The sequence below is a fragment of the Camelus ferus genome, chromosome 28, assembly GCF_009834535.1.
Source record: "Camelus ferus isolate YT-003-E chromosome 28, BCGSAC_Cfer_1.0, whole genome shotgun sequence".
Classification (NCBI taxonomy): domain Eukaryota; kingdom Metazoa; phylum Chordata; class Mammalia; order Artiodactyla; family Camelidae; genus Camelus; species Camelus ferus.
This window is the reverse complement of record NC_045723.1, coordinates 5,451,404-5,477,723: the sequence shown is the minus strand read 5'-3', so window position 1 is coordinate 5,477,723 and position 26,320 is coordinate 5,451,404. Positions and strand designations below refer to the sequence as shown.

The 26,320-nt window shown below is 41.9% G+C and overlaps 2 protein-coding genes across 5 annotated transcripts in view; one reads left to right on the top strand and one right to left on the bottom strand.

The window, feature by feature from the left end:
- IL37 (interleukin 37) overlaps positions 1–8,150 on the bottom strand; it is a 108,667-nt gene extending 100,517 nt beyond the window's left edge. For all 3 annotated transcript variants that reach the window (XM_032469528.1, XM_032469529.1, XM_006183627.2), the window contains exon 1: positions 8,067–8,150. The gene's annotated coding sequence lies outside the window, so the exon portion shown is untranslated. The remainder of the gene's footprint in view (positions 1–8,066) is intronic.
- A 145-nt stretch (positions 8,151–8,295) lies between these two features.
- CKAP2L (cytoskeleton associated protein 2 like) lies at positions 8,296–25,976 on the top strand. Of its 2 annotated transcripts, none has more exons than XM_032469789.1 (9): positions 8,296–8,378; positions 10,052–10,118; positions 11,592–11,643; positions 13,553–14,811; positions 18,055–18,265; positions 19,143–19,298; positions 21,547–21,610; positions 23,124–23,313; positions 24,798–25,976. In XM_032469789.1, exons 1-9 carry the CDS (start codon positions 8,348–8,350, stop codon positions 25,021–25,023), a joined length of 2,256 nt encoding a protein of 751 aa, XP_032325680.1. In that variant the 5' UTR covers positions 8,296–8,347; the 3' UTR covers positions 25,024–25,976. The 2 variants fall into 2 exon arrangements, with proteins under 2 accessions (XP_032325680.1, XP_006183649.1); XM_006183587.3 differs by having other exon boundaries at positions 18,058–18,265; positions 24,798–25,023.
- The last annotated feature ends 344 nt before the right edge of the window (positions 25,977–26,320 follow it).

Genomic DNA, 26,320 nt, shown 5'->3' with positions numbered 1-26,320 from the left:
TTTTTGGTAGAAATATGGAGTTCTTCTACATTCCAGGATGTGGTATATGAGCACTGTTGTAGACATGTAATTTGAGCTCCTGGCGGGACACTCAGGTGCAGATATATCTGGGCAGATGATGATGCGTCTGGAATTCAACAGATGTTATAACTAGAGACAGATTTGGGAGACATGGGCAGGTTTATAGTAGGTAAAATCCTAACAGTAACATCAGAGAGAGAAGAGAAGCATATGATGAACCCTAATGGTTGCCCATGCAATCACTGTCTCCCCATCTTTCTTAGTGGCAGAACTCTGACTTCATTCAGAAGGACATATGTCTTGACCCAAAGAATGAATCCAGTTGGTCTAAGCCAATCACTATTATTCTGTCCTCACATGACTGACTCATGCTGAGTTAGTCCTGTCTAATGAGATGTCAGTCAGTTGGGGGCAACTGCTGAGAAAGATTTTCTACCCAGATAAAAGATAGAGCCACGTAGTAGAAAGTCTTTTTTTCCTCCATCCTTTCTGCATGAGACATGTTCTGTGAGGATGTGGAGCTTGGAACTGTGCTAACCAACTTGCCACCACTGGGAAGCCTCAAGCTGAAGAACGAAGAATGGAAGGAAGAAATCAATCGGCATCTCTGATGACACTGTTGCACTAAGAACGTACTGCCAGACTTTAAGACCACAAGAACCATTATGGTGATTTTAAGTCATTTACCTTCGGTTTGCTGTTACTTACAGCCAAACTCAGCCTAACAGCACGGCAGAATACAGACAGAAAAGTGGAGAGAAAAGGAAGAAACTGCTCTCTTGTTTGTTTCACCTCGTTCTTTCTAGCCACTGTGACTTCCTAGGGTTTCCATACCCCAAGTCTGGCTGGAATAAGACTAAGTATCTTAATATTTTAAGAAATAGAGAAATGCAACACAATTGAGCAAGCAGTATCAATTCAAGAAATCTCAAACATAATATCTGCTCAGTCTTTAATAGTGAAATATTGAATCATTCTAGAAATGGCCTCAAATGGTATTCTAACAGGGTATTCTCCACTCCCCATCCTCCCACTGCTTAAACAACAAGGTCACCATGATGAGCTTCAACAATCCTAGCCCTGAACTTGTTGGAGTCTATTTTTCTCAATACAGTCTCACACATCAGTTGCCAAATTGATGAGAGTAGAGCCAAATCACCTTTAAGTCCAAGCTATAGAAGTAAAAGGGAAAGGATATTTCCCTAACCCGCACCCACATTAAATCATTCCTCTGATGCTTATATACACCTACACTTGAACTTTTGGGGGACAATGGAAATAGTTGGGACAGCAATAATTATTATGACGGATGTAAAGTACGCTTGTATGTCTATATGTACTCCTTGATTGTGTGGTGGTTTTGTGACCAAATAAATACATTTGTCAAAATTGTCCTCTTGAGTCTTGGCCAATGTTGGCTTGTCAACAACTTTCATAAAACTTGTTACCCAGAATTGAGTACACTATTCAAGATATGGTGAGCCCAGTAAAGCCTGTCCTTCCGCCCTTCCTATTTTAGACACCATGCTGTGGTTAGAAAGTGACATTAGCTTTTTGAAAACAAGTGACACTGTTGATGATTCATATAGTGTTTGTAGGCAACTCACCCTAAATTCAAAATTTTAAATATATCCCTGTTCAATTTAATCTTAATTTGGCCCCAGATCTTTCTAGATTGTTCTGACGGATTCTGATTTCTTTTTTAACACACTGACTCTTCCTCTTAGTTTTGAGACATCTGTAATTTGGTGAGCATATTTTCATTTTCTTGACAGTATACTGAGGAGTATAAAAAATAGGTTACAAACATTTTTATAGTGTGATCCTGTTTTTATTTAAAATACCTAAAATTTGTATTTGGAAAGTTGTATACAAAAATGTTAGCAATTCTTATCTCTGAGTGCTTGGGTGATTTATAAGGTTTTCTGGTTATGTATTTTTCTGAATTTTTAAATGAATGTATGGTTGCATAGCAAAATACCAATTTATATAAAATTTTTATGAATTTGACTTTTTATTTAGATTCCACATATAAGTGACAGCACGCAGTGTTTGTCTTTCTTTGGCTTATTTTACTTAGCATAATGCCCTCAAGATCCATTCATGTTGTTGGAAACAGCAGGATTTCCTTCCTTTTCATGACTAAACAATATTTCATTTTATATATAACATTTTCTTTATCCATTCATCTGTTGATGAACACTTAGATTGTTTCCATATCTTGGCCATTGTAAATAATGCTGCAATAAACTTTGGAGTGCAGGTATCTTTTCAATATTCTGTTTTCATTTCCTTTGGGTATATAATTAGAAGTGGAAATCCTGGATCATATGGTAGATCTATTTTTAATTTTTTGAGGAACTTCTATACTGCTCTATAAAAGTTATTTCTCTTTCCTATAGATGCATTATTTGGTTTTCTTCCTCATTCCATTTCCTGTGCTCCACTCTCACTTGCCAAGAACTTTGCCCTCTTTACTTAGAAACTTATATCTTACCTCTTTTTCCATCAAAGTGACTGACAAACAAAAAGGAATCTTATACAGTCTTAGATACAAAGAGGCTAAACCCTGAACGGTAATAAACTGAGGTCTCTGAGGTGCCTGGAGTTCTCTAACATTGGAGCTTTTCCCAAGTTTACGTGCTCAGGCCTCACTTCTAGAATTCTGATTCAGTCAGTCTAGGGTGGGGCTTTGAGCATCCTATTTTCTTTTCAAAGCTCCAAAGGCAATTCTCATGTTCATCTCTGGTTAAGAATCACTGAATTAAGGCATCCCCAGGGTCAAAGATGGTTTTAACATTGGGCTCCTCTTTGGGCAAGTCAATTCATGCTTAGAAGAAGAGGGAACACAAAAGTCCCATCAACTCAGCAGAGGCCTTCTTACAGCTCTGGGGACACCAATGGGCCCCATTTGGAAATAGGGCGCTAAACAGTCAAAGCCCACCCATTCATACACTCACTCACATTCACACAGAAGCTGAGGGGCCCGGCAAGCACGTTCTTGCCACCAGATTCACTCTTTCAAAGGTCTGTAATGCTCCACCCCACTGAGAGAGGACTATGGAATAAAGAAAATATGAGTAGATTGTCCCTGGGTTGTCCTCTTATCTCTCAGCATCCCCAGAACCAACTTTGACTTCTAGGACCATGACGAGAGGCCTTGATTTCCAGAGGAACACTCCCCTCCAACCCCCACCAAGAAGTAGAGCTGATATCCTTCCACAAAGCTCTTTCTACATCTTAGTTCGTGACACCAGTTCTTCCTCTTGTGAAAAGAAATGCTGTTACTAAATTTTTAAAGGGGAAAAAGAAAGGATTTTTGAAAATTACCAACAGGCATTCTTAGCGTGACATACTGCAATAATTTAGAAAAGATTATTCAACAGATGTTTTGTGAGTACACAGAATAAAATGTTTCAGTCACAAGCCTGAGCTCCCCAGGAGCAAGTCATGCCACAAAACTCATTTCCATGTCTGCTGGGATGATTCCCCGATTGGTGTCATTGGCAAGTATATCTCTATTGTGACAACAGGCATACTGTAGCTTAATGTCATTAAACATTTAAATCAGATAGCTACCTCTTCTTGTTGTGGTTCAAACTCATCAAGGGAATTTCAGGGATTATAACCTAGTTTCCTGCATATTGGCCTCAAGGAAGAGAATGTGCTGGGTAGAGGATACGAGTATCAAGTGTCTTCTGCAATTCTAGCCATCTTGTAAATTAAAATTGGCTCTCTCTTACAATTTGGTCTCTTGTGAATTTAGAATACTATAAAGAAAAATAGAACAGACTTTGGAATCAGTACTGGATTCAAATCTCATTTACTTTATAACTCTGGGCTATATCTTTGGACTATAACTTTCTCTTAATCTCTCCATCTCAGTTTCCTGACCTGTAAGAATGGAACTAGTAATAATCACATCAAAGGTTTTTTGTTTTAAATGAGATAAACTACAGAAAGAACCCATCACCAAGGATTAAGAATGTTCAGTTCATTTTCTCATTCACTTAAGAGTAGCTGTTGTAATTTTTACTTATCCTTGAGAGACTAATACATAATCAGGGTAACAATTAAATCAAGTTCCTGAACCCACAAAACTGAAGACTGGGCCACAGGTGAAGGGATACATTCTTCAAACCATCAGGTAATGTCTCTGGACCAGCTAGTCTGCCATTCTTGGTGACTTCAACATGGCCATGTTATATCTTTCCAACTTCTACATTCTGTTGTATTTTTTTTGGTATGTATATGCACACATTTTTTTTTGTTGTTGAAGTATAGTCAGTTTACAATGTTGTGTCAATTTCTGGGGTACAGCATAATGCTTCAGTCATACCTGAACATACATATATTTGTTTTCATATTCTTTTTCACCATAAGTTACTACAAGATACTGAATATAGTTCCCTGTGCTATACAATATGAGCTTGTTGTTTATCTGTTTTATATATATATTAGTTAGTATCTGCAAATGTATTGTATTTTGATTTCTACCATGGCATTTAACAAAGTCTTTAATGATATAGTGATAGACAAGATATATAAGGGCCAGAACAGCCAATAGTATTACTGTGTGGACCTGCAGCTACTTCTACATAGTGTGGTTACTATAGTCAAAGTCTTTTACAAAAGTTCCACTCAGTCATTCAATAGATATTTATTGAATTCTTATTTGGTGCCAGGTAAAGTAAATATACTGGTCTGTTCTCATAAAACTTACAGACTAGCAAAGAGAAAGATAAATAATCAAGCTAATCACAAAGCGAAACTCAGGAAAGCTCCCTTGCGAAAGGGATGCCTTGCCTGAGACTGAAAGATAATTAAGAATTAACTACAAGAGCCTCTTTGGGTATAGCTCAGTGGTAGAGCACATGCTTACCATGCAGGAGGTCCTGGGTTCAATCCTTAGGACCACCACTGAAAAAAAAAAACTCTCAATAATAAAAAGACAAATGACCTAATTAAAAAATGAGTGAAGAATCTGAATAGATATTTCTCCAAAGAAGATATACAAATGGCTAATAAACACATGAAATGTTCAATGTCATTAGCCATCAGGGAAATGCAAATAAAAACCACAATGAGATACCACTTCACACTCCCAGGATGGTTATAATGAAAAAGATGGATAATTAATAAGTGTCTTTAGAATATGGAGAAATTGGAACTGAACCCTCAACAGTCTGGCAACTTCTCAAATTGGTAAACAGAGTTACCATATGACCTAGTAATTTCACTCCTAAGTTAAATACTCAAGAGTATTGAAAATATATAAAATATATGTCCACACAAAAACTTGTACATGGTTGTTCACAGCAGCATTACTTATAAGAGCCAAAAAGTGGAAATAACCAAAATGTCCACTAAGATGAATAGGTAAAATGTGGCATATCCATACATTAGACTATTATCCAGTCATAAAAAGGAATGAAGTACTGACACAAGCTACAACATGGATGAACCGGAAAACATTATGCTAAGTGAAAACAGCCCATCATAAACCACACATTGTGAGAGCAATGGGAAGCCATTAAAGCCACAAGGAGACCAGAGGACACTCTGCTTGATGAGTTGAGAACTGTTAAACCTGCCTAGCTTTTTCCCCATATTTTGTGTCCTACAAAATAGCTCTTCAAATATTCAAAGAATGCAGAAAAGAGTGCAAAATCGGCCTATGTTGCTCCAGAGAACTAGGACCGACGAGCAAGAGGTTTATTTGAGCTCATTTTAAAGAAAGTTTCCTAATAACCAGAGTTCTCAGAAAACAGGAAGAGAAGGTAGTTCTCTGGCACAAGCAGAATCCCTGCAAAGATGTAATATGTCCATGGGATCTGAAGAACACTCTAGCACAGGGTGGGAGATCAGGCAAGATGACTTTTAAAAACGTTACCTACGCAGTTACTAAGAGTCTGTAAAGACCAACAGAACTCCCTTCACTTTTCTGAAACTGTAGCAAGCCCCTTTCTTACTCATTAACCAAACATGCTCTTGCCTAGCTGCTAGATTTAACTATGAGGCAAGGATTCATAGTCGTAAATAGAGTCCACATTTTTCATTTAAACAATTATCAGTTGTCCTATTTTAAACATATTTGTATACTACTAATGTAAATGCCAAAATACGTAAATCCAGAAACCCTAGGGTGGTCCCCTGCTGCACACCCAGTTTGTGAACAAAGCGCTGCTCCAGTGGCTTCACTGGAGAGCCCATGTGTAGAAGCGAACCTGGCAAAAATGGACCCAGACACAGCTGCACCTCTCTGGCATCTAGGAAAGAGGAACCCTAACACACACGGTGCAAAAAGCATTTCCCAGACCGCTTCATGGAACTGGGGAATAGCCCAAACAGGACAAACTTCAAAGGAAAAAGTATTAGGACCAAAAGAAGAAGAATGAGCTGTGTCTAGGGACTCAGGAGGACTGGGCCAGCCCCCATTAACCCTTCCTCGGGTAGGCATACACCCAGCTGATGAGGTGTAATCAAAAACACACATTAAAAAGGGGGGAGGGTATAGCTCAAGTGGTAGAGTGCATGCTTAGCATGCAGGAGGTCCTGGGTTCAATCTCCAATACCTCCTCTAAAAATAAATAAATAAACCTAATTACTTCCACCCCAAACACACACACACACACACACACACACACACAAATCATGCATTAAAAAGGAGCCATTCTCGGGGGGAGGGTTCAATTCCCCAGTATCTCTGTTGTGGGAGAATAGGTTCTTACCTTACATAGGAAAGAATTAAGAGCAAGGCATGGTAAAGTGAAAGCAAGTTTATTTAGAGAGATACACACTCCATAGACTCAGAAGGGAAAACAGCCTAGGAGATATATACTCCATAGGTAGAGAGGTGTAACGTGTTTAGTTTAAAGTAAAAGTAGATATACACTCCATAGACAGAGTGCGGGCCATCTCAGAAGGCAGAGAGACAAGAGACAGAGACAGATAGAGACCACAAGGTTTGGAGTTTTAGGTTTTATAAGCTCGGTAATTTCATATGCTAATAGTAGAAGTATTATTCCAACTAGTTTGGGGAAGGGGCAAGGCTTTCCAGGAATCGCCCCCTCCGCCCACTTTTTGAATTCTTTTAAGGTCAGCCCAGGAACCCTCAAGGCGCCTGTGGGAGCACCATGAGGCTCAAGGTCTACTGGAAGTCAAATCTTCCGCCATCTTGGTTCTAACCAATTTGTCTTGTCCTCAGTGACTGTGCTGTTCCTTCAGTGGGTGTGCCCTGCTCCCTTTCCTCCCACTTCACCTCCATAAAAAATAATAAAAAAATAAATAAAAAGGAGCCATCCTGAAAACGGTATGGCAGTTCCTCAAAAAATTAAAGACAGGCTTACCATTTCATCCAACAATACCCCTTCTAGGTATATATCTCAAAGAATTGAAAGCAGAGACTCCAACAGATAGTAGTACACTCATGTTCAAAGAAACATAATTCACAAGAGCCAAAAGGTGTAAGTAACCCAAGTGTCCAGGGCAGATGAATGTATGTGCAAAATATGGTATATACATAGAATGGAATATTATTCAGCCTTAGAAAGGAAGGAAATTCTGTCATATGTTACAACATGGGTGATACGAGAACTCCACCTTCTGGTTTCCCCACTCTATCCGAGGTAACTGTTCATTAATTTTTTACAGTGGTTATGGTTGTAAAGCATTGTTAAGTGTACTTAATGCCACTAAACTGTACACTTTAAAAAAATGGCTTAAATGGTAAATTTTGTTATGTATATCTTACCACAATCAAAAGTCGAAATGGTACTGACCTGCTGTACCAAAAACTAAGAGCCTTTAGTTTCACAATAACAAGTAGAGATGAATGCTCGCGAAGAGCTGCCAAATTCATCAGATTTGGGTTTTATTTTATTTTTATGTGAACCTTAGGATCTGAGAGGGTTAGGGAGGCCTTGCCTTCTAGGTCCCCGGCGCAGCCCCAGGGCCGGTCACCCCTCCCCTCTCCCAAGCTTTCTAAGAAAATGATAGCACCACTGCCCAGAAGCCGCATCCTTAAAAGGGTCGGGGAGACTCACAGAGCTGCTCCGCCTCCATCCCAATCAGTCGCCTTCGTCCCAACCAGCCGCCTTCAGAGCCAAGGGCGCTCTCGCCGCACGTCCTTCCAATCAAAGGGCCCCAGGAGCGGGCTTGAAAGGCAGAGCCAACCGCAACGCGCCTGTTTCCTTTAGTCCCGCCCTCCCCCGCTTCCGACTGGCGGGTTTCAAATCCTCGGGCGCCAATGAGAGCGGGCGCATGCGCAGCGCACTGGCCTTTGCTCCAGGCGCGGACTTTGAGTTGAAACTGTCGCTGGGGCGTCATGGTGCGGCCGGGGCCCTCCGCCGCCGCCGGTGAGTATGACCTTCAGCCTCTGTGACTTAAGGGCGGGGACGAAGGGAGGCCGCAGAGTAAACTCCTTCTGCGGAAGTGGCCCGTTCGCTCGCCTGCCTGCCTTTGTCTCCCCGCGGGCATTTTCGGTCCTGGGAACGCTGCCCGGAGCCCAGGCCCCGGCCCCAAATGATAAGCGCCAGGCATCTTCCAGTCCAGTGACTCCCGCAGCAGCTCTGCAAAAAGCTGCCTTGTCACCTCCTTTGGGTAAAGAACCTGAGGCCCCTAGCCCGGGGTCGCACAGCTAGTAGGGAGCCAAGCCCTCCTGCGCCCCAGATTTGGCTGCGGGCAGAGACGGGGTGTGGCCCTCGGGGCTGCGCCGCCTTCCCGAGCTGTGACAGCCGTCAGGGCAAGTCTGAGCCCGTCGCGGAGCTAGTCTCCTGGCGAGCCAGCGCACCCTGGAAGCTGATGAGTTAAATCTGCACGGAGACTGAGGGTCCTGGGGTCCCTGACTTCCTAGGTGTGTCTGGAGCCCTTTGCTGCCTTTCAGAATTCTCCTGCTCAGATGCCTGCCACCTGCCCCCAAGTGCACACAGTGTTTAGTTTCGGTGACAGTGCCTGCTGACTGACTGCCTCCTAGGGCCTGGGCATTGTCCTAGACACTTTACCCAACAACCCTTAAAGATGAACGCTTCTGCCCCATGTTACAAGCTCAGCAGCAGCAACGTTTGCTAACTTGCTAGAAGTCACAGAACAGAGCTGGGCTTCCAGCCGGGTCTTTCAGCCTCCATCAGCCCTCCTCTACACTGCTGTCTCCTAGGGATGCGTCAGAGCCAAATATCAAAACACAGGGCAACTCAGTTTAGATGAGGTTGGGTAGTTTTGCACCCTTATGGTCTTTTTTTTTTTTTTTTTTTTGGTGCCATTATTGAATTTTAGCCTTTTCCAATCACCTACTCCCCTCACTCAGTCCCTGCCTCTGGACTCCCATCATTCTTTCTTTGACCCTCCCTTATGGCCCTTATATTTTGCCTTATATTGTCATTATTGTTGTGTTTATTGTATCTCCAGGACTAGACTGAAATTTCTTGAAGACAGAAATAATGACTTTTCATCCCTTTGCCTTAGAAGGTCACCATGTGAATAGATGTTTGCCATGAATACCCTAACCTGGCCTATTTTGTCGTTAGTCCGAAAGGAAACCATGTAAGGGTTTGTGGGCAAAAATCATCATCCCTGTCAGAGGGATTAATAAGACAAGGCCTGAGCTCTCCAGCTGAGGTGGGCCAATAACAGGATTTCTTCATGCAAAACTTGACATAACTGAAAACAGTGGCTCTGAGCAGGGACTCTGGGGCTAGATAAACCTGGTTTCAAATCCTGGCTTAGGCACATGTTATCTGGGTAACTTTGATCATATCATTTATCCTCTTTAAAGTTCAGAGTGTAAAATAACTCATAAGATCGTTGCGCAGATTGAAGGAAGTAAAGTAAGTGTGGAGAGTGTAGTATAGAATGTGGCATATAAATGACATTGTTGATGTTAACTTGGAGGCAATATTGTAGGGCTAGGGGCTTTATAATGTTATGGTCCAAAGCCAAAATCATTAGAGAAAAGTGTCATCTTTTAGACTGTAAATGAGCTGGTTAAAATCTCGAGCTGAAGTTCTGTCGTGTTTGCTTGCCTGTTTTGCAGAAGAGCGGCAGAGAAAGCTGCAGGAGTACCTAGCAGCCAAGGGAAAGCTGAAGTGCCAAAACACCAAGTGAGTTCTTCTCCCACAGTTATACAAGTTCTGTTGCCCTGGTTGCTAATAGTAATTTAAAGCTTTTTCAAAACATAGCTCTTAGGTTTGCTGTCTACTCAGGCAGCATTGGGATCCTGTGATTGTGCAGAAAGGGCATTTCCATGCAGGCAGGACAAAAAACATTGGCAAAGACTTAAGCATTATTATTGTAACAATCTCTGAAGGCAGGAGGGGAGGGTCTACAGTATTACCTGGAGCGCTGGAAGCTTTTCCTGTCCCTGCTTTGTCTCCTCGGAGGATGATTCTTGGGAAGGCAGTGTTTGGCCAAGGAGTTGAATGGCCCTGGTTCTGGTGCTTCTTTGTAAAGCAGAAGAGCCAGTTTCAGTCGACCCTCCACAGCTGCACACCCACATCCTCCAGCTCTTTGGTCATTTTCTCAGCACTTACTCGAGGTGAACAGCATGTGCCTGCTTCGCTTTTATCTCTTGCCAACATCTTATCATCTCAATGCTATTATTTATCTCCCTTGCCTTAGTGTTGATATCTTTTCTCCCCAACAGGTTGCTAAATTTGTATTTGGAAAATGAATTTTTACAGAGTTAGCTTTCACCCCTTTTTTATTTTAGTTTCTTCTCACTTTGGGTTTTTACTCGACTTTATTTCTTCAATTAAACAAACCTGATTCATTTATTCAACAAATATTTATTTAGTATCTATAATGTATCAGTCACTCTTGGTTCTAGACATATGGTGCTTAACAAGACAGATGTCCCTGCCCTTCCAGGACTTATATTCAAGGTGGGAGAAACAAACATCAGGTCGTGTTCAAAGTCCCTGTTAGTCCCAGTTGTTTATGATCCATGAAGATTGTATCTTTCTAAATTCTCTATTTTTCTAGTTTTTTTTTTTTTTTGAGTTTTCTGTCTCATAACTAGATTTCATATGTGACCCAGTATTTTTTAATTATATCACTTTCCCCTGCTGAAAATTCACTCTTTGAGGATACATTTTTAAAAAAATTTTTTATTAAAGCACAGCTGATTTAATACAAATGAATTTATTGACAAAACAGACTCACAAGCATAGAAAAAACAAGCAAGTTTTTTAAAGAAGCAGTTAATTATCTCATTTGGCATTGAATCCCCAGTGCCTGGCACATTTGCAGCATTCAGGGAACAATGTTTGAATGAGTAAGACTATGCAGATAAGACACATATTTCATTAATATTGTTAGAATGTAATATTTATACATAGGACATCTCAGAAAGAATCACAAAAAAACGGGTGAGGTTGGTTGTGGTCACTGAGGAGCAGAATAACAGGAAGGAAGGGAGGATAAGGAGACTATGGATTATAATTTTTGAATTTTTTTTCCATATATGGAAATTCTAGTGATTTAAAATTCTAATCATCGTAATTTTTAATCACTATACTTCACAAGCCTTGCTGATTCTTCTGTACTAAGAATTAATCTTGTTTTGTCTTTTGTAGGCCTTATCTAAAAACCAAGAATAATTGCCCAAATCCTCCACCTTCTAAATCTGTAAGTAGAAATCAGTCTTTTAAAAAATACTCATTTTGGATGATTGGCAATAAAAATAATATATTAACAACCTAAAAAACATGTTTTGCAAAGATATTTCTCGTAAACATAAGAATAATTTGGTTTAGTTAGAAACAGTATTACTTTTTGAAAAGTACAACATATTATAGTTCAGTTTTGTTAACTAAAAAAATCTTTAAGTGCACTTTGTTCCTCTTAGTAACTAACATTTATTGAATGCTTACCATGTGTCACTCACTTTCTGACTTGCATTCGCTCACTGAGTTAATAACCTTATGAGGTAGGTACTGTTCAGGAGCCCTGTTTTACAGATGAGGGAACTGAGTCACGGAAAGGCCGCATAACTAACTTCCCAAGGTCGCATAACTGTTAATCTCTTAACAGGTTAGTAGGCTTAGGAGCCTGTGGTCCTAACCACTTTGGTACACTGCCATGAAGGTAAATAGCTCAGCAGTCATTAAAAGAGGACATGTATGTTAGACCTTCCAAGCTGTCAAGTCAGTTCAGCTAGACTGTGGATGGAGTGATAAAGGATCGTAACATATTTAAGGTTTAAGTGGGAGAAATTATGCTTATGAAAGTGACACAGATTCTTCCTCTGCAATAAAATAACAAAAATCCCAACTTTAATTTTTAAAACCATAGTTTTATCTAAGTTCAGAAATGTAATTGAAATAATGTTGCCCAAAGTGAGATACTGTTGCCAATTTTAATAAGTTTTAATGACTCATTCATTAAAGACACATAAATACACACATATATACATATATATCTACATGCATAGACATATATATGTCATACATGGACTATACATGTTATGTGTACACGTGACATTAAACACTGGAGGTTAGAAAATGCATATAAGGCAAAATTGGTGCGTGTGAACAGTTGGGAATCACTGGGTTAGTCTTCTACTTTATGCAGATTGAACTGGTGTAGCATTCAAGTCTTAAAGGAAAAATCTGCTGGAAGGGGCCCTCCGTAAGAGTTACTGATTTCAGTAAATCAGATCTTCAGTGAGGTGACACCCTATCTGCTGTATACAGTTGTGAAGATAAAAATGAAGTGGGAAAGGCAGTTATGGAACGTAGGAGAAACTAAAAGTACTAGGCAAATAGGCATCATTACAATCTGAGTGATGGCGTTCAGTGCAGGTGCTCCACAGTCCAGGGTGGCCTGGTCCTATTAGTTACCATATCAACTCTAAAAGCCCCTCCTTCATTTTCAAAGTTCTCTGCAACCTGGTCCTACCTTTCTATTCAAAATTAAATCACATGACTGAAATATTTACTTATTAGTAACATAGAACCTAACCTTAAAACCCTGTCCTGACTTCACAAATATGATTAGCTTTCTACAAGATGTTAGGTGCTTGTTGAGAGATGTTCCAAAGCATCTCATGCCTCCCAGCATCTGCCACCTGATCGTGCTGCTGATCTCCAGGAATGAGACAGAGCTTCTTGAGTAACACTGTGACTTTTACAATGTTGTCTAAAAAAAAAAAAAACAGTGCAGCAATCACAAAGTACCAGGAGGAACTTGAGAGGTACCCTCACATAAGTCTATTATGTATGTATCTTTACAGAGTCCCTAGAAAGGCTCTTCACTGGGACATAATGGGCATTCAGCAAATACTTGTTTGAGCCAAATTTATTTTTAAAATGGTAATTTTTGTATGTTCACTGCATCTCTGCTTAATTCTATCAAGCTAAAAGATTCTAATATATTTTTGATAGAAACTTAAGTTATAGAAATCATTTATTAGTGAGCCTTTATTTTCCCAGGATTCAAGTTTCCTAAATGAAATTAGAAATAAAATAATTAACTTCTTATCTTAAAAACAATGGACTATTGTTATGAATTTACTTTTTGTGTGTGTGTCTTTTAGACTATTAGACCCAAAAAGGATGTTACCAACCATGTTGCTTTGCCTGTCAAACCTACAAGACCCATCAGCACTGAACTTCGGTTCAGAACTGCCAATATCACAAGGTCCCAGAGGCCACAGTTGGAGCCACCAAAACTTCTGGGCAAAAGGCTGACTTCAGGATATGTTTCTTCTAACCCAAACTGTAAGCGTTCCAGCAATAGTCAACAACAGTGTGGATTTGGATCATCCACTACTGGCGAACTATCAAGAAAAGCCATGGGGTCACTTAATATACAGGAATTGAAAACTACAAAGCAGCAGGTAACAGATCGAGGGGATGCTAAACACACAGACTCCGTGGCTAACACCCATGTTGGAAATGAATCTGTAGATAGTTGTCAAGAAGAGAGAAACAAAGAGAACTTGTCCCAAACCTCACCAGACTCTGAGAGGGGGCCAAATGCTGAATTATGGGTGAAAAGTAAGCCAAAAACTGACTCTTATAATCCAACCAAGAGCAGTTTGGCTCCAACAAAACAAGCCTTGAACAAAAGTTCAGTGAATAGTGCTGTTCGGAAAAAAACAGTTAATAAACGATTTATTGGAGAAACACAAATCCGAATTCCACCACTGAAGTCACAACAACTCTCCAGAGGAAAAGATCTTGCAAGACCAGGTGCAAAACCGGCAAAAACCGTTCCCTCTCACTTTGTTCAGACAATTAATAGGACTCAAGCATCAAAGAAACCAGCGGTCAAGGACATAAAGAATATAAAGGTTAAGATGGGTAAATATGAAAGATCAAATGAAACTCAGTTACAATCATGCACAGTTACCGAACAGGAAGTAAAATGTACCAAGCCCAGGACACACCCCAGTGTGCTTCAGGGAGGATGTAGCAACAGAAATCCAAACGTTAAGCGAGATCGTAAACCCACTCAAGCCTGTTTTAGACCTCAGACGTCATGTGTTCTGCAAAAATCCAAAGCCATGAGCCAAAGACCTAAGTTGACAGTTGGTAGCTTCAATTCAGCCATTCCAAGCACCCCTCGCACAAGAGCCAACGGAGGAGCCAATGGGAACAAATTCAACAACAGCTGTCAACAAAAAGCGCGGACTTTGGACTCCAAGCTGAAGAGGACCCTTCCCCAGAGCTATTTTCTAAACAAGACAGCTCCCAAAACGCAAGCTGGTCGCACAGCCGTAAATGGAAGAGGAGCCTCAGGTGGGACCCAGACTAATCCAAATACAAAGAAGACCACAGCGGAGGATCGAAGGTACCTCACTTTCATTCCAAAATTCTGCACATTAAAATGATTAGACAAATTGACCATCAGGAATGCTCAAGTCAGGAAGCAGGTCATAAATAAGGGCTCCTGAGTAATTTTTAGCTACAACCCTTAAAAAAAAAAAATAAGAAGAAGAAGATTTGAAGCAAATAAAACAAGTATTAAGATTTGATAGAGCTGCATGGTACATACATGTCTTATAAATTATTCTCTGTAATTTCCTTTGTGCCTGAAATAATTTATTTTTTAAAAAGAAACTGAAACAGAATGGTTGAATAAGAAGTAAGGGTTGCAGATGGAGACTGCTCAGGAAGTCAGGAAGCGCCCTGCAGGGACTGAACAGCAACGGAGGAGGCCGGGTAGGAGGAGCCAGAGTAGCGAGTTTACCTAGCTCAGAAACGGGGAGATGGTAGTCCCTTGTCCAGCAGACTAGTGGTTAAATCCAAAAAGTTGTCTGGGGAGAAGGAACAGGAAACGTCCCTCAGCCTGAGCAGACCAGGTTTTGGAAAGTAAGCTGAGGCAGAGAGGACTAATCAGCTCACGTATAGGGCTAAAATGGTAAAAAATCAGGATCTCAGGCTTCTGGGGTTAACATTAACATATGCAATGCTTGAAATAGAACCAAGGGATTTCATACCCTTTCTGCACAGGACCAGACATATTCTCATACAGCTGTGAACCTCCCAGAAGCACCTGTGTGCACTTAATTGGAGCAGAAAATAAGGAGATTCCTGGCAAGGATGAAAGGAGCGAGTATATTTAGATGGCGGCTAAAAGGTATTGCAGGGTGAGCTGAGGGCAGGATTTATTCTCTGAACACAGCCCTGAGCGCCACCAGCCAGCTCTCTGCCCTGCTGAAGAGACAGACGTAAACAACTTAATTCAGGGTGATGTGAGTAAGAGGGGGAGGCTGGGGTGGCTTCTTTAGATGCTAGGGTCAGGAAAGGGACTTTCAACTGTGACATCTGGGCTGGGAAAAGGACACTGACAAGAAGAAGGACCAATCTTCTGAGCAAAAAGAAAGCTGAATGCAAAGACCTGGGGCTGGTGAATGAGGAGGTCAGGGACCCTACCCTGGAGCTCACGGTCTAGACCTGATGACAGACAGTGGATTGTAAGACAGTTTGATTACAGTGGGGCCATGTTTGATTACAGTGGAGAGAGAAGGATCACTCATTCATTCCTTGAGTGTTCCTTCAGTACCTCCAGTGTCCTAGGGAGATACAGCGGTGAGCACACAGTCACAGTCAACCCTTAAAGAGCTTTTTTCTGCTGTGTATGTAGAAAATACAAGAATGATAGAGTTGTGGCATTACATTGGCTTTAAAGAGGCAAATTCCCTCTTTGTGTGTGATGAGAAGGAGAGGTGAGGAGATGAGAATGCTGAACACATGCCGGATGTCTCTGCTTCCATCATGAAGCAGAAGGGGAAGGAGTTGGGCTGAAATAAGCATGGTATGGCCTGGGCTCAGGAGTCAGGGGGAAAAGAAAAGCGTTTATTAGTTATTGACATTCTGGAAAAAGCAAAACTATAAGGACAGAACCCAGATCAGCGATTGCCAGGAGCTGGGCGTGGAGGGCAGGGTTGACCACCAAGGAACATAGGGGAGATTTTGAGGGTGTTAGATCTGGCTTGTAGTTATGGTTACACAGTTTCATGCATTTGTCCAAACTCACAAAACTATACACCAAAAAAGGTGAGTGTTATTATAATGTTATTAAACAGTTGTGTGTTCCAAATGCTATGCTAGGCACTGGGACATCCAGGCTTTCTGCCTCCGTAGACCTTGCATTCTTGTGGAGAAGATAGAAAATCTACATGTTGGTTAAGTAAGACAGAATAATTACAGAAAGTTACCTCTTCAAGATATTTGAATAGAGGACAAGACCCTGAGGGAGGAATGGGCTTGGGTCAGGTAACTGAAAGGACGCCAGAGCTCCTGGAAGGTAGCGAGTGGAGGGGAGTGGTGTGAATGAGGTTGGAGAAGCAGGCAGGAGCCAAACTGCACTGCACCTCCCGGCCATGGAAAACCGTTTGAATTTTATTCCAAGAGCCATGGGAAGTTCCTGGCAGTGACTCTGGTTTACATTTTAAAGATGGCTCTAGCTGCTGTGCACAGGGTGAATCTGACAAGAGTGAGAGCAAGGAGATGCGTCAGGAGGCTGCTGCAGCATTTCAGGCAGAAGGCGACAGGGATCTGGGGCAGAATGGTGGTGGTGGAGGTAGAGCGATCTGACTGCGATGATGTGTAGGACGTCGGGGAAGGAGAGGACTGCTCACAGGCAGCTCCTGGTCCCAGGTCCTAGCAACTGGGCAGATCGGGATACTGTTCACCAACGTAGGGAAGGCGGTTTGGGAAGAGATTTGAAGATGAAAATCAAGAACTTTGTTTTGAACAGTATTAAATTTGAAAATGCCTGTCAGACATCAAATAAAAGGTATCAGTTAGGCGGTGGATTTGACAAAGTTTGGGGCTCTAGGGGGAGATCTGGGCTGAAATGTATGTTTGTGAGTCATAAACATGTCATAATTTTAAGAAGCTAAAGAGCCTGCATTCAAACGCTTGGGTCACCGTGTCATGGTGCGTCCCCCAGCAGTCTGCTGACTGCTTAGAAGCAGGACTCAGAGTGAACAGGGTGGGGAGAGGGGAGTGGGGGTTAGGACTTGGCACCATCAGAGGACTAGATGCTTAAGAAAAGAGTCTGGAAATTACTGATCTTGTTAGGGGAAGAGGGGGTCATGTGTGGTCAGGAGAGGGCCAAGGAACTGGGCAAAGCGGGTCACTTTGCGTGGCCAGGACCCCACTGAGAGCAGAATGCAGGTTTGGTGGGTCTGGCTGAGTGCGGGTAGAAAGCTCCCGGTGAGAGAAATGGAGTGCTGAGTTAGTGATCTCAGAGATGGGGGGATGTCTGAGGAAAGCAACTGCCAGAGGTAGCATACAGGAAAAAAAAAAATTTTTCAGAGAAGAATATTGAAGAATCATCAGGAAATTAAGGAGTGTGAAGACTGAGGTACTAACCACCTGTGAGCCTAGTAACCCCTCAGGCATCTGCCTTCTGAAGGGCGGGGGTGACCGGTGCTGCCATTCCTGATTTGTAAATTGTTTTTAATCCCGCTCTCCTGACTTTGTAGTTGAAGGTGTTTAGTGATAATGTATGCATATCATACTTTAGAAGCTTGACTAGATACAGAATAAAACCCTAACGCCTTTCTCTCCTTTAATTGCATAGCAGGAAGCAGTTGGAAGAATGGCAGAAATCTAAGGGGAAAATCTATAAACGGCCTCCCATGGAACTTAAAACAAAAAGAAAAATAATAGAGGAAATGAATATTTCGTTCTGGAAGAGTATGGAAAAAGAAGAGGAAGAAAAGAAAGCGCAACTTGAGCTGTCCAGTAAGATCGACAAGACTCTGGCAGAATGTGTGCAACTCATTGAAGGGGTGAGTGAGGCCGAAAAGTTCCCGAAGCTCTGCCGAGTCTTAGAGTTTTTAAACATTTTTCTTAAATATAGTGTAGAGGAGATAGCCTCTGTCTAAGCAGAAATTCAGCTGCTCTTTTTAATATAGAAGGATGATATGATAATGACATGTGCTTAGATGCCAGGCGCTGCTCTGAGCACTGTACTCAGATGATCTCATACAGTTACCATAATGACTGTGACTGTACCCACTTTGCAAGGGAAGCTGAGGCACACAGAAGTTGGGAAATTAACCCTCTGGCTCCAGAGGAATCCAAACGGAACTTTGCCTTCTTCATGCATCAAGGTCCAAACTGTAAACGTTTGACATTTGGGTGTGAGGCTAAAGTCAAAAGAGTAACTGTGGACAGTCCCACGGGGGAGCTCTGGACGCCGTGCGGGCCACACCTCTCAGCGCTGTCCTCATCAGGGACGGGCCCGTAGCGTTAGTAGTTCTGTGATCATTGATTAATGACTGCCCCTGAGGGCTCAAAAATACCCAGGCACTTCTGACTCTCTGGACACAGACAAAGAGGTGCAGAAGCTAGCTGTTGACCATGAAAGTACTTTGTGAAGCCTGTGTGCACAAAAATGATCGAAGAATTATCAGAGGGGATGGCGTGCCACACACAGGGCTGACAGTGAAAATTTAATGATCAGTGTCAAAACTCATTGAAGTGTACTATTTAAATGGGTACATTTTATTACATATAAACTGAACTTCAGTAAAATTGAATTTTTTTAATTCAAAAAAAGTATTGATCCGACTGATTTCCGCATACCTGCTTTGATAAATATTAGGAGATGTGAGAATAACAGGTGGCAATAATTATCTCTGGGTGTTTTTCTTTTTTTTCCAGGGTGTGCTTTCTAATGAAGTATTTGCCATATTGTCCAGTATTCCCGAGGCTGAAAAATTTGCTAAATTCTGGATCTGCAAAGCGAAGTTGCTGGCGAGTAAAGGCACCTTTGATGTTATCGCGCTGTACGAAGAGGCCATTAGAAATGGGGCCACAGTGAGTATCAGTCTTGGGAGGGCGACTTAAAAAGTCTCCCGTGTGAGTTCTCTGCCGTTTGCAAAGTGAAATGTTCAAGCTTCTATTTCACTCCATAAAGTTATATGCAAAATAAGAAGTGCAATGTGTCCTTTATGGACATTTTCATGAAAACATTTATTGTGTACAAAATAGTGTTACATGTAAACCAGAAGAATCACTTTCTTGTCAAGTGACTATTTCTCACTTTACACTCACTGTAGAAATATGTAATGTTCCTGAAATTATTGTCTTGTTTTCTCTGCTTAGTTTTCTGAGTATTTGTTATAAAATTAATACCCAAACTCTTCTCTAATTGTCTGAATTTCTCGATGCTTTCAAAACATCAGATATTCTGTTGATTTCTTTTTCTCAGAGACCTTTCCCCTAGACCCTTCCTGATCTCTTCCAAGCTCGGCACGTTGTCCTTTACCCCTGTCTTTACCGGCCGTCATTCTGGGACCTCCTTTCGTCAAAACCCTCAGATTCTCTTTTCTCGCTGTGTTGTCTGATTCTCCTCCAGTCTTTTCTTCTCTCACTTTTTTTTTTGGCGGGGGAGGTGTTGTTTGTTTGTTCTCTATTGTTCGTTAAAGGCTTTTCTCAGATGCTGATGAATCTGGGCTGTTTGCATATATAAGATGGGTTTTAAAAAGCTTATTAAAAGCTGTGGATACAGATGAGGCTTTACTATAGGGTGATCTGGCTGAGACAATTGATTGAAGAACCCTCAGTTTCAGTGTCTTCAGGTCTTTGCTCTGAGGCCAGTCTCCTTCCTGGGAACTAGAGACCAGGCTACCCTTGTTACGCGGGAGTGGAGAGCTGGGAGTCTCACCCTTCAGCCGGAAGACTTTCACTGACCCTTTTTCAGTAGGCTCTCCCCCACTCAGTCTTGCGTGATTTCCCCCAGAGATTCTGAGCATCCAGGCCCAGCTGGAGTTAGGAGGAGGGAGGAAGGGCACGGTCGCCAGGAGGCCTAGAGTTCAGGGATGCAGGGTGCGTTTGGAGGTCTGCCTGCTTTTTGACAGATGCTCAAGGGTCCTCCTGAGTTTGACCCCACCATCCATTCCTGAGCCTTTCAGAGGCTCTGGGGTCAAATCCGGCTGTTCCTCAGCCACACCCCCGGCATAGAATTGGCTCTTTCACGGCAGCCAGACTGGTTATCTCTGCCTCCTGCTCTTTCTCCTGTTCTCTGTGGCTGCTGCTTGCCTTTCATCCCTTTATTGTCGTTTCAGTAAAGCTTCAAGAGGGATTAGAAGTCAATGTGTATTCAATCCATCATCTTAAATAGAAGCCTGTAAACATATAAAATCCACTTGATGAAGGTTTTATATAATTAAGACTTTGCAATGTATTCTGTACATTTATTCCCATTTCCTTAAGCTCACAGTATTTTAGATTTTGCAAAACTGTATAGATAGCTTTGCTTTTATGCCCTGTTGTCAGTGTACATTTGTTACTTATCTGATACAGAGACCCGGGTCAGGAAGAGCAGCCTCCAAATACTACGTTCCTATGAGAAAGTGCAGTTCATTTGTGATGTTCTGCTTCATGGCGTGGCTGACACCCTTTAAAAAAGGAAGACTATCTCAGATAATTTTATCAGAAAATTACTTTTCTGTAATAGCTTTCTTTTTTTTTTAGTGTATATTTTTTATGTTATGTCAAATAAAAGAAGAAAGAAAGGAAAGGCTGGGCGAAAACTGCCCAAAGTGCTAACTGAAGGTTGTATTTGGGTGATGGGATCATGGGTGATTTCTTTTTAAGTTTGACCTGTTGTTTGGTTTTCTGTAACGAGGTATATGACTTCTATGATAAAAACAAAAATTCAGTTAAGACAACACTAAACATACATGACAAATTTTCTATATGGCTAGCTTTACATCTTTGGGCCAGAATCTTTATGTGGGAACACATCTTCAATGGGATCTTATAAATCAATAAGAAAATTAATTTGATTTGGAGAAATTTTATTATAGACAACTTTTCATAAATACATATCTTCTTAAGGCCAAGCATGCCAGCATTTAACCAACATTTTCTTTGTTCCTTCATTTTTCCCAGAAAGCGAAAACTGAAACCTTTTAAATGGTATTTATAGTTAGACAAGAGATAAAAAAGGAAACATTTTTATTATAAAAAGCATTTGATGTTAAACAGCATAAGTTCCTTAGATCATTTTTTCCATTAATTTTTTTAATACTTTTCATGTATTTTCTTCCTTTTTTTCCAGCCAATACAAGAGTTGCGGGAAGTTGTTCTTAACATTTTGCAAGATCCAAAGAGAACCACAGAAGGTACTGGTACTTTGTATTTAAATTCATTCCCTCCAGCCACTCAAGTAAAAGTCACTGAGGAATATATAGGGGAGAAAAAGAATTATAAGTGCCCTGAAATGCCTCTTGCTTCTTGATTTCTGTGGCCTGGCCCTTTCGGCCTTCAGCAGCAGCTGATTTATTTCTGTTATTACAAGTAGATATGACTGCTTAACACCAAACAAAGGTTCCCACCAGAGCAGCCTAGATTAGGGTGTCTTGCTTCCCTGGAGAAAAGGTAAGAGAAGACAGGTGGCTCTTTGCCGGAAGAGACTGAGGCAAAGGGGAGCACTGGTTTGGTTTAAGTTACATGTTTAATCGTGACAAACCCAGCAACAAGTGTACATCCAAATTCCTGTTATACTTTAATAGTGGCCATCTCAGGAACTGTTTCACTTAGTTGACCATTGCTGTCATCGGTCAGAACCTTTAGAGAACTCTTCTATGAAAAATGTGCCCAACACAGTGAGTGGCACATTATGTATAATTGCTTATAATACTTTGTTCTATGAATAGGAAGAGAAAGCAAGCTGCCTTGAGAAAATGAAACGAATTCTTTTTATGACCTTAGAAGATGACAGATCTTTTTCCTTTAAGAGTAGATTGATTGAAACTGTCACAACATTGTGAACCAACTGTACTTCAGTGAGGGAAAAAAAAAAAGAGTAGACTGAACTTTGGGAAATAATCAAGGCATGTGGAATTACAGCTCAGTAACTCATTACTTCTGGGAGTAAGATCGTAGAGTAAATGTCCTCAGTGGTACTCCTACTGGGAATGATGCTGCAATTCAGATGTTTGTTTGTTTTTCCTTTTTCAGTTTTAACATGTGGCAGTGTTCTTCAAAGGGATTAAAAAAGAAAAAAAGGACACACGAATCCATGCCTTTCTACTACTGGCCCCAGTTGGCCTCTCTTGGGGGGGGGGGGGTCCTCAGCCTCCAGCCACAGTGTCTGCCTGTCTCAGTCTAATTTCCTTCCCTTCATTTGGCTGTTGTGGTTAGGCTACCACGCAGATTGTGTTAACATAAGACATTTTTTCACTTACTGTCCAGGGTGACAACCATATGGTCATCTCTGGGTACAGAGGGGATCAAGTTCAAGTGAGTTAACCCTCATGAGTCAGGAAAATTGATCCCAGGTGTGGTGTAAGGGTACAAGGCCAATGACTAGTCCCTAAGGGGCCCTCTCGAGCATGAGGAAGAGATTGGGGATGTTTTCAGAATGTTGAAAGGGAATGAAGGGTCCATTCGCAAGAGGCAAGGAGGCCCACGGGCTGTCTGGAGGGCTGGTTAGGAAGATGGGTATTACTAGAGTGATTAGCAGGGAAAACTAGTTAAAAGTCCCACTCCAAGTCAAATACTCTTTATTTAGTGTATAGAATCCATAAGGATCACTGGGAAATCATTGTATATGTTGCGTTTTCATTTTATGGAGTTTTAGCTTCTGTATTAAACTGCTAAATCGTACTTTTCTTTTTGACCTTGCATACACAGGGATTACCTCTGACTCTTTAGTTGCTGAAACTAATATAGCATCAATAGAAGAGCTGGCCAAGAAGATGGAGTCTGGGAAGTCTTGTCTTTCCCCAAAGAAGAGGGAACAGGTTACAGCAACACCTCAGATAACCAAGACAGAACAGAATAATCATTATGGTATCAAATTACAGATCGCCCCAATCCCTAGGTAAGCAAACTCGAAAGCAGGCTTTGTGCTCGCAAGTCTAATTCATGTCCAGTTCTTAATTTCTCCTCTGCAGATCCAGGATACCAGCAGATGAGTGAAACCTTACTCCTCATACGAGGACTAGGTGGTCTAATCCATCTTTGGTGTTCAGGGAAGGAGCTGAGGGTGAGGGGATGGGTGGAACCATTGCCAAGAAGGTCTGTGTCCTCTCTCCATACCCTCATCATCCCCACCGCCCCCCCAAGGAGACCCGACCTGCAGTGAGGAAGGTGCTGCTGAGTCAGGAGGGGTGTTGGGGAGGACTCACCCCTCCCTCCTGGAACGTCCTGGAATCGTCTCACCCGTTCCCCCTCATTTGTCCTGCACTTGCAGGCCCCGCCTACCTTTCCTGCCAGTCCTGGGGGGGACGTGGTGGCAGGCAGGGATGCTGCGCAGACTGCCAAGCAGGGGTGACCTCTGTAGCTGGGACAGATGGGGCAGTTAATAGCCCTATAAGAACAGGGATGGCGGTCGGGTGTGTACTAGTAAGAGGCTGCTCACAATATCAAAGGCAGTTTGGTTTCTAAACAAGTAAAAGTTTAAGGCAGAATCCATAGAAATTTAAGGAACTGCATCAGGCTATCAGTGTCATTTTCTAAAACATTAGCATAGCATTTGATCTCTATTTGTGCTCTTGAAAGGAGAATTCCCAAACAAAAGCACCAGGACCACAGTTCTGTATCTTAGTTCTCTAGAAAGCACAGCCAGGCCTCTTCCAGTCCTCATCTCCTCTCTAACGTGGTACTTCCCCACTGTAGGCAGCTCAGGGGTGGATGAAAGCAAGCAGTTGATGTGACAATCCCCCCTTGGTGGATCTAGAATTCATTGGGAGAGTTTTCAGCAGACTGGCCGCCAGTTTTGTCAGGCTAATGTAGTCAGTGGTTTTGTGGATGGGGACAGCATTCACTAGATGGAAAGGTCCCTGCGGCCTGTCCTGCAGGCTGCCTGTCACTGGAATGCGTTAAAGTTTACCAGGAAGACGTTGTTTGTTCCAGTTTTCGTTCGTGGTTTAGTCCACCATCTTAAAGGATGTTTTTTGAATAAGTTACTGTCAAAGCCAGAAAGAATCTTAGAATTCATTGGTCCAACCTCATTTGGTCTTAGGCCCAATTTCCTCAAAACCTGTCAATTCTTTGAAAGTTTATGAAATAAACAAACACCAACTGCCAAGTAGCTGACTTCACATAAAAAACACACTTAACACTTCATTCAGTTAAATCCCTATATTTACACCATCTGAGAGCGGACAGACACCACCTGGTTCATTCTGACAATCAGGGAAAAGCCGTCTTGGGACGAGAGCTGCTCTAGACATGGCTCTTACATGGTTCTTACAGTAAAATGTCTACCATGTTTTGTTAAGGAATAAGAAAAAAATAAAGAATAGTAAGTAGGATTTCAGAAGAAGTAGTAAGGTTTTGAATGCACCTCTTGCTGTCTCTCAGGGTGAGCGGAATGCCGGAAGTGCAAGACATGAAACTCATCACCCCCGTGCGGCGCTCCACGAGGATCGAGCGAGCGGTGTCCCGCTACCCGGAGATGCTGCAGGAACACGACTTAGTCGTGGCTTCTCTCAGTGAGCTCTTAGAAGTGGAAGACACAGAGTGTTTTATATTCCGCAAAAATGAGGCTTTGCCGGTAACATTAGGGTTTCAAATCCCTGAATCATAATTCCTTGATGCTTAAAAAAAAGAGAGACATTTCAGAGCCTCCATGAGACAAGAAGTGCACTTACCCGGGAGACCTGGAGGACTGTGTAATGGAGAGGCAGCCCGGGTGCGGACTGTGGGCTCCCGGCACTTAGAAAGGAATTCACTGGGCTTACTCTCAAATTTTATATCCCCACAGGAAAGTTTGATTTGTTTAAGACTAATTTGCTGCAGTTTTACAGCACACAGAAATTTCAAACTACTGGATATTTACCCCACAACTACGGTAAAAAGTCTGAACTTTATTGACCTACCTTAGTCCCAACACATTTTTTGTATCAGCAGGTCAGTTCTGCAATACGATTGACCTGCATCCACTTAGCACCCCTCCTCCTCCCGGCGTGGAAGATCTGAGCTTAGGAACTAGCCTTCCCCGCCAGAAGGGATGTGACAGACCATCTGGTCAAGCCCCCTCGTCTTACAGATGAGTTTATACTAGTTAGGCCTCTGCTCCGAGATCACAGATGACTTTCATGTGTGATCCTTGACCTCCGTCACAGAAACCTGTAAGTGAGGGGGTAATTCATGTCCTTTCTGTGCCTGGTCTCCTGTCATGAAACACAATTCTGCACTGGGGTGGTCATCCAGCTTTTTATATTCAAACCTAATTTTGCAGTTATTATTCAGAAATGCTTCAAATAAACACAAAAGGGAGCAGCAGAGAGGGGTGGGGAGAGGACCCTTGCCTCTTCGGGTCAATTCCTTGCTCTGCTAGGGGACACCTGGCCTAAGAAGACAGTCTAGGCCCCACTATTATAGGTTGCCTTTCCTCCTTCTGGGCAACTGCTCTTGGAAAGGTAAAATCAGAACCGTTCTGTAAATAGAATGTATAGAAAAACCTAGGCAGCATATTTTAAATTTTAGTTTTCTTCATATTTATGTATTATCTTAAAAAAAACATTAAATTTTATTCATTCCTGCTTATTCATTTGTCTTACTTATTACAGAAAACAGTGATTGTGGCTTGGCCTAGAGAATTAGGGGTTTGTCTGGGGAGACACCAACAGGCGATCCCAAGGGGCCCCAGAGGAAACACTCATTACCCTGGAGAGCTCGCCTTGATCTCACCATCAGCCTTGCCCAGGACATGAGTTTTCCAGTGTGAAGGAAGCAGAGCCATCTCTCTCTGAAGCAGAGCCATCTCTCTCTGCTTAAAAACCAGGTTCATAAAACATATAAAACTATACTGCTAATAGACTAACTTTCAGTGAGAAAAGGACTGTCACCACAGCCAAAATGCAGGAATCCACACAGCCAGC